Source organism: Crocuta crocuta, unplaced genomic scaffold (genome assembly GCF_008692635.1).
Source record: "Crocuta crocuta isolate KB4526 unplaced genomic scaffold, BGI_CrCroc_1.0 scaffold290, whole genome shotgun sequence".
NCBI lineage: Eukaryota > Metazoa > Chordata > Mammalia > Carnivora > Hyaenidae > Crocuta > Crocuta crocuta.
In genome coordinates, this window is record NW_027527429.1 from 7,332,283 (window position 1) to 7,348,682 (window position 16,400).

General features: G+C 43.9%; 1 protein-coding gene across 1 annotated transcript in view; it reads right to left on the reverse strand.

Moving 5' to 3' along the window:
• The window catches only part of DIS3L2 (DIS3 like 3'-5' exoribonuclease 2), a 373,116-nt gene that overhangs the window by 79,640 nt on the left and 277,076 nt on the right, over positions 1-16,400 (reverse strand). The window contains exon 12 of the mRNA XM_077757924.1: positions 9,428-9,535. Coding sequence (XP_077614050.1) covers positions 9,428-9,535 — 108 coding nt within the window. The remainder of the gene's footprint in view (positions 1-9,427; positions 9,536-16,400) is intronic.

Below are 16,400 nucleotides of genomic sequence, written 5' to 3' on the forward strand. Positions count from 1 at the left end.
GGGTACTTGAGCAGGTTTCCAGGGAGAATGGAAAGTCACCTGGGGGAATGGTAGATCTTGAAGGGAAGAGGAGCGGAAGGCACAGTGGAAGCCTGGGGCCATGGAGAAAGGTTTGAAACAGCTATATTAGTAGTAAATAAAAGGATTCCTGAGTGGCAGCCGGAACTCGGAGACGCCATGGTTCTCCCACGATGTCCAACGTTCTAAATGGGTGCATGAAGCAGGGCCTGGACAGATTTTTCTAGAACTACTGGGAATGGGCAGAGACCGGATGGACATTCTAGGATGGCAGTTAGGGAAGTCAGACCTCAACTGAAGCCAGCTCACGGAAGCTGGGGTGGGGAGCTGCTACCTAGCAGAGAGGTCAGCTTGATGATAAAAGCAAAGTGAGCCAAGATGCTCACTGACCAAAGATGCTCCAGGAAATGAGAAGAGACTCCAGTCCCGAGATGACTTTGCAGTTCATGCATTTCTAGCAGAGAGGACAGGGAGAAAATTACAGGGGGGAAAATTCCATTGTAAAGACTTTTAGATTTTATTCTGAGAGACTGGAGAGTCTCTAAAAAGGAGAGACAAGACCTAATTGCTGACTTAGAAGGCTCCCTCTGACTGTTGTGTAAAGAGAAGAGGAAGTGGGGCAGCAGAAGCCAGGAGAAGCATCACGAGGCCGTGGCCATCCAGGTGGGGGTGGTAGCTTGGCCCCAGTGCTCCCAGTGGTAAGGAAGGGGCAGATTCTGGAGGCAGTTAGAAGGCGAAGCTGAGGTGATTTATTGGTAGACTGGATGTGAAGGGTGAGAGAAAGACCAAAGTCAATAACGACCTTATGGGTTTTGGCCTGCAGAAACAGGGAAATGAGGCTGCCACTGACTGAAGCTGAAAAAGCAACTTGGGGAGCCCACTCCCGCCATCTTGCTGGGATGTGGTGGGAGCTGAGGACGGCTACAGCAGGTGTGAGACCCTGCGACCTTTGACCCTGTGATTTCATGGCTCTCCGGTCTAGGGACTCAGTAATCAAGTCCGATTCATTGCTTGTGACCTCCTTAAACTGTAACATTGGGATTTTTTTTACAAAGGTGACTTCAAACTAAGAGGTCTCCGATGAGCACGGCACATAGGACATGGCCTTGGCTCCGTAGGGCCTTAGTGCCAAGTGAAAGAGAAGTGCCGGAGGTGTTAAGGAGAGAGTGTGGCCACTGGTCTCACAGGGTCACAGTGGATTTCGTGGTACCGGAATCGGATCTTACAAAGCACAAGATCTAGCTGGCTTTGTTTCCCTATGTCAGTATAAAATCACAAATGTCTACATCAGAGAACAACGCTCTCACCACAAATATGTGGAAGTAGGCCAAAAATAGACCCTTCAGGGTTTACTGACTTAAAAACCTGGGCATTGGCTCAATGAAAGCATATAGGACCAGGATTTTCTAGCGGCCATTAAAACAATTAGTGGCTGTTTTAAGGAAGTTGGAATAGCATTTTGATAGCTGATCGTGCCTGCTCCGGAAAGTAAGACACTGTAGTAGACTACAGAAACTCCAGCACTTCAACTCCAGGTGACACTGGCAGCCAGTTGTAGTAGCGGTGGCATGATGCTGGTGGCCCTGCTCTGACTCCTTCTATGTCGAAGCCATCACCCTCAAGCCACGTACAAACCTGGCCTCAGGCTTCAACTGCTCTCCTCCTCATTCACTTGGATTCTTGATGCAGGGCCACCTCCCTCCTCAACGGCCCCCTCTGGCTCCCTGACCCTCCCACCTGCCTGCTCCATGCCCCCCTCATCCCCAAATAACTTGGGCTTTCCTTGCCAGGGTCTTGAGCAAGCCCCCTCTCTCAGACATGAGTCTGGAATCTGACATCTCATTTCATGCATCTTGACTGCGAGTAAGAGATGCTCACGTGAAATTACATCCCGAGACAACCAACCCACCAGGCCCACCCACCATGTGGTCTCTTGGTCTGCGTAGGGTGCAGCCAGTGGCTCTTGCTCCATGACTGTCCCTCGTCCAAATCCTCGTACTTCCTACTTGGCTTGGTCTGATGGAGGCCCAGCACACCCTCCTGGACCCCGTGCCTACTTCACACCTGCTCTCCAGCCTTCAAATGCCAGAAGGATTGCTCACTAGACAGTGCCTCCAACAGAAACCTTAAAGACGGATGCAGTGTTCAGAGTTTGCCTCTTTCGAGTGCTCCCTTTATGACCCTCATATTTTAGTAGCTCATTAGATCAGGCAGCATTTTATTTCTTGGGTTTGATGCTGGCAGGCATAATTCAGATTCAAAGTTCTTTTCTGTTGACTCAGGTTAGTTTTCTTCTATGGGCTTTTATTTTCTATTTAAACTTTTGCAAAAATAAGCATTTATAAAAATATAAGACAAATACATGTTTTCAAAAAAACATTAGAAAATACAAAAAAGGAGAAAAAATTACTCATACCCTTACTACCCAAATACAACCACTGCTGGCATCCTATTTTATTTCCTTCTGGTCTTTTTCCATTCATTTTTTTCCCCATGCATGTTCCCACCCCCACTGAAATATGATTGCTGGCATACTGTCTTCACAATTCCTTCTTTGTATTTCAGATAATATCTGCTTCTTGACTCTCAAAAAGGAACTTATTATCAGATATTCAGGAGTTGTAAAAACCAAACATAACATGTGTAACTTGTTTTGCTTCCCATTCCGACAAATCGGTTGGAGACCATCTGGGAAATGTAATTATGGGCTGGGTCGTGGAGGACACCTAGGCATTGGTATTAACTGTTAGGTGTGCTAACAGCACCGTTGTTATATAAGAAAATATCTAAAATGTTTAGTCATGTATCAAAATATGAGTGAAATGACATGATGTCTCTGGTTTGTTTTAAAATACTTTGGCAAAAAGAAAAAAAGGTTGTCAGTAGTTGAATCTGGGAGATGGGGAGGGTGGGTTTATTATGCTATTTTCTTTACTTTCATGTCTATTTGAAATCTTTCAAGATAAAAATTGAGAAGTTAAAGTATCCATATTTCAAGCAGACAAATCGTGTTAAAGGCTTGTTGTGAAAACCAGCAGGCCTCTGTCTCTTTCTTTCTGCTACCCTTCCTCAGGGGTAACCACTTTCACGAATTTTAGCAGGTTATTTTGGTACTTACTTCCATATTACTATCTAGCCTGCCTGATGGCTACTTGTTAATTTTTCAATTTTAGGTGTTATTCAAAACCTTTCACTATAGAAGAAGAGAATCTAGTTTTCTTTCCTCATGTGCTCCCTTTCTCCAGCCAAACCCCCAGAACTGCTCCTGGTCCTCACCCTCCCAATGCTTACATCATCACTACCAGAATGAACTATTGTGGTTATGTATACATACTGTTACTTTTCTTTCTTACACGAACTTCTATTTTCACCAGAATTAATAGCTGCCTTGTTTTAATTTGCTCGGTTTTTCTGTATACTATGTATATTAATCTACTCCAAACTTCCCACCAACTGTCTAAAACAGTGGTTCTTAATGAAATGATGCTCAGCATCACTCATCATCAGGGAAATACAAATCAAAACCACACTGAGATACCACCTGACGCCGGTCAGAGTGGCTAAAATGAACAAATCAGAGGACTCTAGATGCTGGTGAGGATGTGGAGAAACGGGCACCCCCCCTACACTGTTGGTGGGAATGTAAACTGGTGCAGCCCATCTGGAAAACAGTGTGGAGGTTCCTCAAAAAATTAACAATAGAATTCCCCTATGACCCAGCAATAGCACTGCTAGGAATTTACCCAAGGGATACAGAAATGCTGAGGCATAGGAGCACATGTACCCCAATGTTCATAGCAGCACTCTCCACAATAGCCAAAACATGGAAAGAGCCTAAGTGTCCATCAACGGACGAATGGATCAAGAAGACGTGGTTTATCTATACCATGGAATACTACATGGCAATGAGAAAGAATGAAATCTTTATATGGAAACTAATACACTTGACAATAAACTATGAAAGAAAAGCAAATCAATAAAACAGTGGTTCTTAAAGTAGGGTCTGTGGACTGCTGGGGGTCTCTGAGACCCTTGCAAGGACCCATGAGACCAATGCTATGTTCATAATAATAAACCCTAAGGCATTATCTGCCCTTTCTCCTGTGCTGACATTTACACCGGGCACAGAAGCACGTGGGGGTGGGGGGTGGGGTGGGGAGGGACTGCGGCTGCCTCCGCATGAATCAGGAAATGGCCACAAATGTATCAGGCGCCGGGGTACCCTTCACTGCCTCAGTCTCAGCAACAGAAAGTCTAGCTGGCTTGAGAATGTTTCAGTGCTTTTGATGACGTGGGTAAGAATGTTCTTGATGACGTGGTACAGTTATGAGTTTTACTCTGTCTTAATCCTCGAGTCCTTGTTTTCTTCACAGAAAGCTGATGGTTGTCTTGAGGAAAAGCATTTGTATAACTGAGCTGTAAGCTAAACTGATTGCTTTTTTTACAGAACACCATTTTTACTTGAAGGAACACATAATATTCAAACTATGGTTATTTGGCACTGCAAGAAAAACAACTGATATTATTTATTGCCCACGATAAAATCCGAGCTTTCACAAAAATGAGAATTTTGGAAACCTTGTATCTGACACATGATACACGTTTCCTAATATTTAAAGACCTAAGATCAGTAGTGATATTAACCAATGTGATTTTTTGGGTATCATATAATGAAATATGTTCACATGTAGAAGATCAGCATAATGAGCCAGTATTTTCTAAATGATCTAAACTTTCTAAATGCATGATAAAAAAAAAAAAGCATTGTTTAGGTAAAAGGTCCATTTAATGTGTAAGACTGGGGCACCTGGGTGGCTAAGTCAGTCAAGTGTCCAACTTAGGCTCAGATCACGATCTCGTGGTTCGTGGGTTTGAGCCTCACGTCGGGCTCTCCGCTGTCATAGCAGAGATGCTTTGGATCTCCTCTCTCTCTCTTGCTCTCTGCCCCTCTCCTACTCTCTCTCTCAAAAACATTTAAAAAAATAAAATATAAGACAGGTTTTAATGTAAGTAAGAAAGGTTTAATTGATACTGTATGAGTCCACTAGGTCTGTCGTAACAGCATACCCCAGTATGGGTGGCTTAAACAGCAGACACTGCTTTCTCACAGTTCTAGAGGCCGGGAAGGACAAGATCAAGGTGCCAGCAAACTTGGCATGGTGAGAGAGGCTCTTTCTGGCTTGAGGATGACCACCCTTCTCACTGTGTCCTCATATCGGGGAGAAAGGGCAAGCTCTCTGGTCTCTTCTTATAAACACATTAATTCTATCAGATCAGCCCCCCCACCCCATGACCTCATTTAACCTTAATTATCTCCTTGTAGGCTCTACCTCCAGATGCACACTGGGACACCAGAGCTTCAACATGTTGAGTTTCAGGGGTGCAGAATATAGTCCCTAGCAGATATGGTCTCAGATTTAGAATGGAACTAAGTTTTAAGAAACTGTCAAATTCTGGTGTCATGGAAGGACAAATCTCCACAATTACCTGAAAAAGCTTTTGGGGCACCTGAATGGCTCAGTCGGTTAAGCGTCCAACTCTTGATTTCATTTCAGGTCACGATCTCAAGGTTTGTGAGATGGAGCCTCCGAGCTGGGCGTGGAACCCACTTAAGATTCTCTTTCCGCTGCCCCTTCTCTCTCATAAATAAACACACCTTTCTTTTCCAGCTACGCATCTGTTTGAAGCTGGATTTTCTTCACATACATAATTCAACCAACATAACTGACGCCAACAGATTGACTATTAAGGCACATATGAGAAGCTGGTTTAATGCCTTTCTTAATACAGTTGTGAAGAAGATTTATGAAAATATGAAATTCTTCTAATTTTTAGAAAATAGAGTTATTTTTCATGAAATGTTATTTACAGTAACATAATGAAGTAGGCTTCTTATTATTACTTTAATTTAAATAAGTATATATTTAAAAATTTTAGTAGTTTTAATTTTTAACAGGCTAAGCAGTGGCAATCCACATGAACACAAGCATTTTGAGGTCACTGAAGATTTTTTTGGTGGAATAAGTCCTCAGACCAAAAAGTTCTACAAGTGCTTGTCTAAATCATCTCTCAAAAAATTCAGATATATGGATCTTTTATCTATTTCATTTTCTCGAAGACCCTGTCTCTTAAGCCTTCTGCACTGTGGCAGTCGAGGCCGGTCTGGTTGTCTTTTATACCTATGTGAGCCGGTGCCCGAGGGGCCTTCTTCACCATCATGCACAGAAAATTGTGGCCTGTGGGCCACATCCAGCCTGCCGTCTGTTTTTAAGTAAAGTTTTACTGGAACACAGCCACCCTCTTTCACTTATGTATTGTCATATTGTCTACTTTTGCACTACAATGGCATAATGGTAGAGCTGAGTGGTTGTGACAGAGACCAAATAGCCTAAAAACTGAAGAAGAAGAAAAAAGTACTATCTTGTCCTTTACGGAAAAAGTTTCCCAACCTGTGATCTAGGTGATTCTTTCATTGCTTTCCTGGGTTGGTTTATTTGCTCCCTGAATACTAGGTCTTCCTCCTTCCTGATTTTACGCTTTCATTCTGGTAAAACACATCTTTTGGTAGTTTCCTGAGAAAGGGTATATGAGAGGTACATTTTTTTTGAGGCCTTGCATATCTGAAAATGTTCTTTCCCTTTTTTTAAATGCTTATTTATTTTTGAGAGAGAAAGAGACAGAGAAAGAGACACAGAGAGAGAGAGAGAGAGACGGAGACAGAGAGAGAGAGAATACACACTCGAGCTTGAGCAGGGGAGGGGCAGTGAGAGAGGCTCTGAAGTGGGCTCTATGTTGTTGGCAGCAGAGAGCTCGATGTGGGGCTTGAACTCATGAAAGGTGTGATCATGACCTGAGTTGAAGTTGGACGCTCAATTGACTAAGCCACCCAAGTGTCCTGAAAATGTCCTTTCCGATTCACACATTTTTTTGATAGCTTAGCTGGGTACAGAATTTTAGCATTAAAATCATAGTCTATCAGAAATTAGAAAGCTTTGTTTCATTACCATCTAACTTCCAGGGTCATAACAGAATAGTCTTAAGTAATTCTTAGTTCTGAACTACAGTATGTGACTTTTTTTCCTTCTTAGAAGCCAAGAGGATCTTTCCTTTGTCCTTTGTGTTCTGAGATTTTATGATGATGTGGTCTGGAGATGATGTGTATCCACCACAGTGCTGGGCACTGGGTTCTCTCAATCTGGAAAGTCAAATCCTGCAGGAAAGGGGCATTTCCTTGAGGGATTTTGTTGATCATTTCTTCTCCCTTTTTCGATTGTTCCCTATTTCTGGAATGTTCATTGAACAGAGAGATACTGGATATCCTGGACGAGTCCTCTAATTTTCTTACTTGTTCTATCTCTTTCTGGGACAACTCCCTAACTCTATCTGCCAACCAGAATTTTGAGTCTTCTTTATTTCTTCTATCATGTTTTAAATTTCCATGAGCTCTTCCTCCCTGCTCCCCTGTTTCTTTTTTAAAGAATCTAGATCTTATAATTTCTTTAAAAATTTTTCTAGAGATATAAATGATAGTTTCTTTTCCCTGTATAGTCTGTTTTGTCCTAGTTGCTTTTTTCTGTTTGTTTGCTTTGGTTTTTCTATTTCATGCTAGAAGCTTTTTAGTTTTGATTGTTTCTCTCTTTTTTAAGTAAGCTCTATGCCCAATGTGAGGCTTAAACACATGACCCCAAGATCAAGAGTCATATGCTCCCCTGACTCAGCCAACCAGGCGCCCCTTGGATGTCCCTTCATATGTGAAAGTGAAATAGTAAAATGCTGATTTTTAGTGAAATTCTAAGAAGCTCTGCTTGTGTTGATGGAGTTTACTGGCTCTCAGCTTCCCTACAGGGAGATGCAACTGAGCTGTTGGTTAGGAAGCCCCTGAGGTAATTATCCTTACATCTCCACACTCAGATGCCTCAAGAAAAGAGTTTCTTATCTCCTGACTCAAGAGTAAAAGGCTTGGTGACCAGAATTCTGGGTTCAGTTGGAAAAGAAAGCTGGGATTTTTAACATTCAGGATGCCAGCACTCAACCAACCTGTCCCAAACGACCACTACCATGCCGAGTGCTTGGTGTCCCTGGTTCAGACATCCTTAACTTTATCCTCACCAGAGAAGAAATTTCTGTTCTTCTTCCAAGTTATGGGAGGGCCAATCTTTCTAAATGAACTTTCAACCAATACAATTAGTCTCCTCTTCACCCACCTCTCCTCGGCATTGTGGAGTTGCCTGGGGCTGTCAATTTCTGAATTTCTTTAGGGTTCGGCTGTGCAAAACCGAGTTGTTTCTTGGCTTTCTCGATTGTTGGCTCGAGATTCAGCTTTCTCAGGACTGCTAAGTCAGTTACCACTCATCCATCTCCATCCCACTTCCAAAGTTTTGTTGCTGTTGTCTGCTCTCCCATTCTCTTTGTCCTTGTGGGTTTATGTCTTAAAAAAAATCTCCTCACTGTTGTTTTAGTGAGGTTTTGGGAGGGAATGAAAGTAAATGTGGGTATTTGATCCTCCATCTTTATTTGGAACCTCTTTATAATTAAATATCTTCTTTTTACTTCCATTTAATATTACAGCATAAACATTTCCTCTGCTCTTACATGGTCTCTGTAACAGCTTTAGTAACTGCAGAACATTCCACTGAATCAGAGCTGTTTGTTACTTAATCATGACCTTATTTTTAGATGTTTAGGGTTGTTTGTTTGCGGGGAGAAGACTAGTTTTTCCTGGAGTTATTTTCTAATCCATTTCATTTATTCCCCACTTTAGGGAGTGCCTGCTGACATTCTTCTTTCTGTGCTTGGTCCATAGTTTCATCACTTTGGGCCTTGATTGTGGCATCGCTTCGTGCCAATTTAATTCACCTTCCAGCTACCAGGTTACTTGCATGATGATGCGGCGCTAATCTTTCCAAAATGGCACCTTTCTCATGACACTTCAGAGGAAACCTAACACCCAGAATTCATATGTGACTGGCATTTGAGGGTCCCCACAGTTTGATTCCATGTCACCTCCCCAAACACAACCCTTTCCCCTGGCGTCCTCCTTCCAACAGGGCCTGCTCTCCCAACTGTAGCTCAGGAGGCCCCTTCTGCCGCTCCCAGTCCGCACGCACCTTCCTTTACTCCTCATCTCCTGCACTAAGACTCTGCCGTGACTTTGTTTACACAATTCCTTCTTTCATTTGATATAAGATAAGAGAGAAATAACCTGTTTCTAACTGCTTAGGGTCGGTCTGGACTTCTAAACGAATGGACAGCTCTCCTGAGCCAGGGGGCTCTCTTCTGTTCTGGTCTGTGGTGATCTCCCACGCAGAGCCCTCCCCCCACCACTGTGGGACTCCACTGGGCACCAGGCACGTGGTGGGTGATTCGCAGGGACGCGCCAAACAAACCGGTCACACGCGTAAGCTGTTACCTTGCCCTCCGGGGTGAGTGTCCAGATCACAGAGAAGGTCAGCTTGTCGGTCATGGGATGGAGGCTGCACAGCTCCTCGCACAGAAGCCTGGGAAGCATGGGGACAACCTGCAAACAGAGAACAGGCCCGTGAGCACCTTCCCCTCGCATCTGCAGGAGGCGGCCAGGCTCGGGGGCCACCCCATGGACAGGGTTTGGGGGAACAGCTTCAGCGTCCCAGAGCAAGCTGAAGATGGAGGCTGTGCTGCCCTCTGAAGCCCACAGAAGGACCGTGCTGTCTGGCACACTTTCCAAGAGGCTCCAGAGAGACGGGAGTGTGAACTGGACAGGGGAGAAGAATTGGTAACAGGGAAACGCTACGTTACAGCAATGAAGAGTGCCTACGGTTTACGACATTCTGCACTGGAGCTCCGGACCCAAGCGTGACCTGGACTTTGGGATATACTGTTCCAGTTGAACTACGTAATTAAGAACCCAAGGTCTTACACTCAAGTCTTTAATTCCAGTTAATTGTTTTAAAGTTTATTTATTTTTGAGAGAGACAGAGAGAGAGAGCAAGCGAGCAGGGGAGGGGCAGGGAGAGAAGGAGACAGAGAATTCATGCTGTTAGCAGAGTCTGATGTCGGCCTCAAACTCATGAACCACGAGATCATGACGTGAGTCAAAACCAGGAGTTGGATGCTTGACTGAGCCACCAGGCGTCCCTAATTCAAGTTAGTTTTTGTGTATAGTGTAAGATAGTGTCCAGTGTCCACATCCTTTGCATGTGGCTGTCAGTTTTCCCAGCACCATTTATTGAAGAGACTTTCCCCCCCTGTATGTTCTTGGCCCCTTTGTCAAAGACTAATTGACCACATGTACATGGCCTTTATGTACATGGGTTTATTTCCAAGCTGTGTACTCTGTTCTGTTGGCCTATGTGTCTGTTTTTATGCCAGTACCTTACTGTTTTGATAATTATACTTTGTAACATAGTTTGAAATCACAAGTGTAATGCCTGAAGCTTGTTTCCTGTCTCAAGATAGCTTTAGCTAGTCATAGTCCTTTGTGGTTCTATATTAATTTGAGCCTAGATTTTTCTATTTTTTTGTGAAAAATGCTATTGGAATTTTGATAGAGATTACATTGAATCTGTAGACAACTTTGGGTAGTAGGGGCATTTTAACAATATTCATTCTCCCAATCCAAGAACACAAGATATCTGTTTTTACACTTATTTGTGCCTTCATCAATCTCTTTCATTGATGCCTTATGGTCTTTGCTGCGCAGGTCTTTTACCCCCTGATTAAATGTAGTCCTAAGTATTTTATTGTTTTTGATACAGTCGTAAGCGGGACGGTTTTTTTAATTTCTAAATCATCTCACATCTGTTTGGATGGCTATTACCAAAAAGACAAGAAATAACAAATGGTGGTGAGGATGTGGAGAAAAGAGAACACTTACACATTATTGAGGGGGGATCTAAATTGGGATAGCTGTAATGGAAAATTAGTACAGAGGTCTCTTGAAACATTAAAAACAGAATCACCATTTGATCCCGCAATCCCACTTCTGGGTATATATGCCAGGGACATGGGATCAGTACTTGGAAGAGATATCTGTGTTCCCATGCTCACTGCAGCACTATCACAATCGTAAGACATGGCAACAACCTACGTGTCTGCTGACAGAGGAAAGGTAAAGAAAACGTGTACCTACACATACACTGCGTCATATCACTATCCATAAAAAAGCAGGAAATCTCGCCATCTGGGACAGCATGAACGAACCTGGGAGGGCACTATATTACATGAAATAAGTCGGATGGGATCTCAAATACCGTCTGGTATCACTTACATGGCAGTGGCTGGGGCGGGGATGAGGGGAGAAGAATGGGGAGATACAGGCCAAGTGGCACATACTTTCAGTTACAAGATGAATAAGTTCTGAGGATCTTAAGGTACAGCACGGAGACTACATTTAATAACAGGGTGTTGAACACTTGAAATTTGCTGACAGTAAATCTTAAGCATTCTCACCACATTCACAAAAGACCTAACTGTGTGAGGTGACACATGTATTCATTATCTTCATCTCACCAGTCATTTCACAAGTACACGTGTACCACATCACCATACTGTATGCTTTGAAAATATACAATTATATTTACCAATGATTTGTCAATAAATCTGGGAAAAATAAAAGAACCCAAGGGCTGAGTGTAAACTCATGATGGGGTCTCATCAAAATAAAATGGCAGAATTGATGCTTTAGTGATCAGAAATATCACAGCTGACCAAATCTCAGGTCGGAACATTAACAGGATACTCCAACAAAATATCACAGGTTTCCTAGGAGAACACTATGATTAACTAGTCACTCATTTTGCAGTGTTTTAAGCCCAAATTATTTCTTCCCTTTATTGATCTTCTAGTCCATAATAAATTGATCCAGTGGTATGCCTTCTTTAATTAAAAAAAAAAATTCTTTTCAACTTACTTTAAAATGATGACTTCACAGCTATCCCAGAATGCTACTTGTTTTCTCTAAAGTTTTAAAGATAAAGACAGTATCTCTCCCTGGCTCTCTTGAAGACACTTCAGAGTCGCTCTCTCCTCCCTTTAAATCTATTCTTCCTTCCACACTTTTCTTGATCATCACGCACTCCCCTCGCAAACTGAACCGGCCACAGCAGGAGCCCTTATCCCACAAGCTGGCAGCGTTCAGCACAGGCTATGCGGGGGCCTGCGGCAAAGTAATGGAGGAGGAGTAGGCGAGAGAGGAAACTATGCACTAGTTGAGATGAAGTCATCTGGGTAAGTTTCTTTGTCAGCAAAAGCAAAATAGATCCCCGTGGTTTCTTACTCTGTGAAGTGATGGTACCTATATCCTGTTTCAACACAGTAAATAACCTTTGGTATGGGAAAGTAAATTCTAGAGCTCATGGCCCACACCAATAACAAACAATAACTATATGGCATTACTTGGCATTATTCTGAACGATGCAGCATTTTTTTTAAACACCTATGTAAAAATCTAATGACCACCTGAAAAGTTTTGGTAACAGCTTTTTTTTTTTGATGTTTGATGTTTTTTTCTTGATGCTGCTTTTATACCACCTGTTCAGATGACACTACATTTTCTTTAACTTATTTAATGGGTGTTAAAATACGGTCTTCATATTTAACACTGTCTGGCAGGTATCAAGTGCTTTACAAAAGAATACATCTTCACCCGCACACACACAGGTGCGAAGTGGAGAAAGTCTCAATGCCACACTGTCTTGGCACAAGACTGTAAAGATTTCCCATCATTTCAGCTTTTGGATTACGCCATGGATTGAACTGTCCCCCTGCGCCTCCAAATTCCTACGGGGAAGCCCTAGCCCTCAGTATCCCTGCACTGGACACAGGGGCTTGAGGAAGTAATTAAGGTTAAATGAAGTCATAAGGGTGCAGCTCTGATCCGACAGGGAGAGGTAACGCTCCCCTCCCTGCCCTACACAGACACAGAAAAAGGGCCCTTTGAGGACACAGCCATCCACAAGCCAGGAAGAGTCCTCACTGAGAACCAAACTGGTCAGGACCTTCATCTAGGACCTCTACTTGCCAGAACTGTGAATACATAAAATGCCTGTTGTTTAAGCCGCCGGGTATAGTGTATTGTATGACGGCCCGAGCTAAAATAGACTAAGGCAAATTTGTCGAGTGTGCATTCTGGGATTCTTCTCTGCCTCGCATGACCTGATGATGATGCCAATTGTATTCTGGTGGTAAGCTGCTCGCCCAGCACGCCCAGTCCAGAGCTTATACCTCTTTACACGTACAGGTGTTTCTTTCAAGTGCTCAAGGTGCTATTCTTACTTTGAATTACAAAGCTGAGTGTATGAGGATGTAAAGCAATTCCTGACTTTGTGTTTTAGTGTCTGTCAAAAGAAAGTCATTGTGGTTAAATGCAGTGTGGTTTCCTGGACTGAAGCTGAAAAAAGACATTAGTGGAAAAGCTGGTGAAATCCAAATAAAGTATGGATTTTAGTTAACAGTCATTTCCCGATATCAGCTTATTAGTTATGACAAATGTCCTAGGGTAATATTACATGTTAACGCTGGGTGAACTGGGAAGTGGGACCTCTTTGTACTGTCTTTGCAACTTTTCTGTTAAGTCTAAAATTATTGCAAAATAAAAGCTTATTAAAAACAGGGGCGCCTGGGTGCCTCAGTCGGTTAAGCGGTTGACTTGGGCTCAGGTCATGATCTCATGATTCGTGGGTTCAAGCCCCATGTTGGGCTCTGTGCTGACAGCTCAGAGCCTGGAGCCTGTTTCGGATTCTGTGTCTCCCTCTCTCTCTGACCCTCCCCTGCTCATGCTGTCTCTCTTTCTCTCTCAGAAATAAATAAAACGTTAAAAAAAATTTTAAAAACAAAAAAACAGAAAACCTAAAAGCCACTGCTTTCTTGAGTTGACCTCATAAGCCTTACACGTTTAAATCTGAAAGAAATTTAAGCTAATGAAATACAACCTGATCTGTTCTTATATATTAGAGTTTAGGGTTAAGATTTATTTGCAAAAAAAAGGCCTTTATCACTAAAAAAAAAAAAAGTCTAAAGATCAGTAAACAATAGAGTGAAGTCCATGTTCATCAGCAGCACGATGCAGGAAAGAGTAAAGAATTTGAAGACCCACGGACTTGAAGTCTAATCCTGGGCCCATCACCTCCTGTACCTCTTGGGCAAACTGGCAGAATTCTGAACCTCAGTTTTCTTACTGGCAAAATAATACTGAAGATGCTCAATACAAGTCTGCCATCCCACGGTCTTCCAGGTCCTTCGATCACCCAACTCAGCCTTCCCTTGCAGCGAGTCCATGCACTGCACACCCTTCACCTGCCAGGCCTGCTCACCATTCTAGCTCTCTATACCTAGACACTTCCACAGCTCTTAACACATCCTAATTACTTCCGTGCCCCTCCCTTCCACCATATCCTGGAATCTTCAGGCATAAGGACCAGCTCTCGTGCCTGTCTCTCTATCTTGCACCTGACACACAGTGGGCACCTTGTCTGCAAATGACTGACTTCTGCCCACAGAATGAATCACTTATTCTTTACTATTTATTGCATCACATTAACCATTTTATGGAATCCATGGTGGACTTCTATTTAAACACCTTGACACAAGAATTTCATAGACAGCTAGTATTTTAAGTAGAAGATAAACTGTTTCGACTATTCTCTTCTAAGGGGTGTGTGGGTGGCTCAGTCGGTTGAGTGTTTGACTTCGGCTCAGGTCATGATCTCATGGTTCGTGGGTTCGAGCCCCGCATTGGGCTCTGTGCTGACAGCTAGCTCAGAGCCTGTAGGCTACTTCAGATTCTGTGTCTCCCTTCTCTCTCTGACCTTCCCTGTTCACGCTGTCTCTCTCAGAAATAAATAAAACATTGGGGCGCCTGGGTGGCTTAGTCGGTTAAGCGTCCGACTTTCGCTTAGGTCATGATCTCGTGGTTCGTGGGTTCAAGCCCCGCGTCGGGCTCTGTGCTGACTGCCAGCTCAGAGCCTGGAGCCTGTTTCAGAGTCTGTCACTCCCTCTCTCTCTGACCCTCCCCTGCTCACGCTGTCTCTCTCTCTCTCTNCGCTTAGCCGACTAAGCCACCCAGGCGCCCCTGTATCTTTTTTTTTCTTATACAGAGGATAACATTTTAATATTCAGATGCCAAAGAACCTAAGTGTTCATGAAGAAGCTAAATGTGAAAACATTTCCAGGTAGTGTCATTGTCTTAATTTTTTAAAGGGCATTCCTTTTAAGAAACTTTCACCAGATCTTGGGGCAGAATTCAGACGGTATTCAGAGAAAAGTCTTTACGTCCATGTAGTTTTGTAAATAGATGGTTATTTCTCTTTCAAAGGTGAAGGGATGAAGAAGATATTACAATCACACGTGTGGTTTGGCACACCCTGGCCTGATTTCTGCCGGGGTCACTGGCAATGCACCCCATGGCCCATGACACACGTGTCAAGTCCACAGCACAGAAGGGATCCCCACGGGAGGAGGGCCGGAGAGACAGGCAGCCGCTCCCAATAAGCCGAGGCCTCAATCCAAGTCCTGTTATCTCAGGGAAGCCCCGCCTGGACAAGAGCCTGTGGTCTATGCGTGCTGTCAGCTCTGTGACATCTGCCACAGTACCTGGACAACCTCCCAGGCAGGGGTGATGAGTGCAGAGCACAATGAACAAGTGGAAAAGAGAAGAAAGGTCTCTCCGGGGGTTGAGAAACGGCTAGCTGTCATTAGCAACATGCGACCACTTATGCCACCCCGGGGCCCCGGACCGCCTCCGAGTCTGCTTTGTCCCCATTAACTTCACTCCAAGGTACGGACCCCATGGAGAAGTCCCTCAAAGTTCTCAAACTCCCCCACTTTCACTGTCCCAACTCTACAGCCCCCACAGTCTTACAATCTGCTTTTCCTGCGTTTACAACTCACAGCTGAGCAGTGACAGTCACCGGACCGTGTGACGGTTATCACAAGCCAGGCTCAGCTCTTACCCTTTGTCTGGGGCTGGTTCTTTCCTCCAGGCCCTTGGACTCCATTCCAAGACTCTCATAACTCTCCTCCAATCTCCTACCTAGCTGCCCTCTCCCTCGCTCTCAGGAGAAACCTTCAACTTTTCTGCACAGAGAAAACAGAGATCATCAGACTCCACCCCACCCGTGCATCCTTCCAGCCCCTTCCTCTGGCCTCTTTCTCCCAACACCCCTCCTCAGCTTTGCATGTGCACCTCAGTCCTCTGATAGCTCACAAGTGTCCTTGCTGTGCAAGGCCTGGCCCCCTGTGTGGGCTTGGACCCACCCCCTCTCCACCAAAGCACTTCTCAATTATCTTCTACCCTCTGTCTTTCCCGTGGACCATAAATACAGGTGTGCCTCTCCTTCCCAGTGTGGGCCTCCCGCTCTGGGGGTCCCCCTTTGCGTCACTAAGGTTCTCAAAATAGTTCAGGCTTC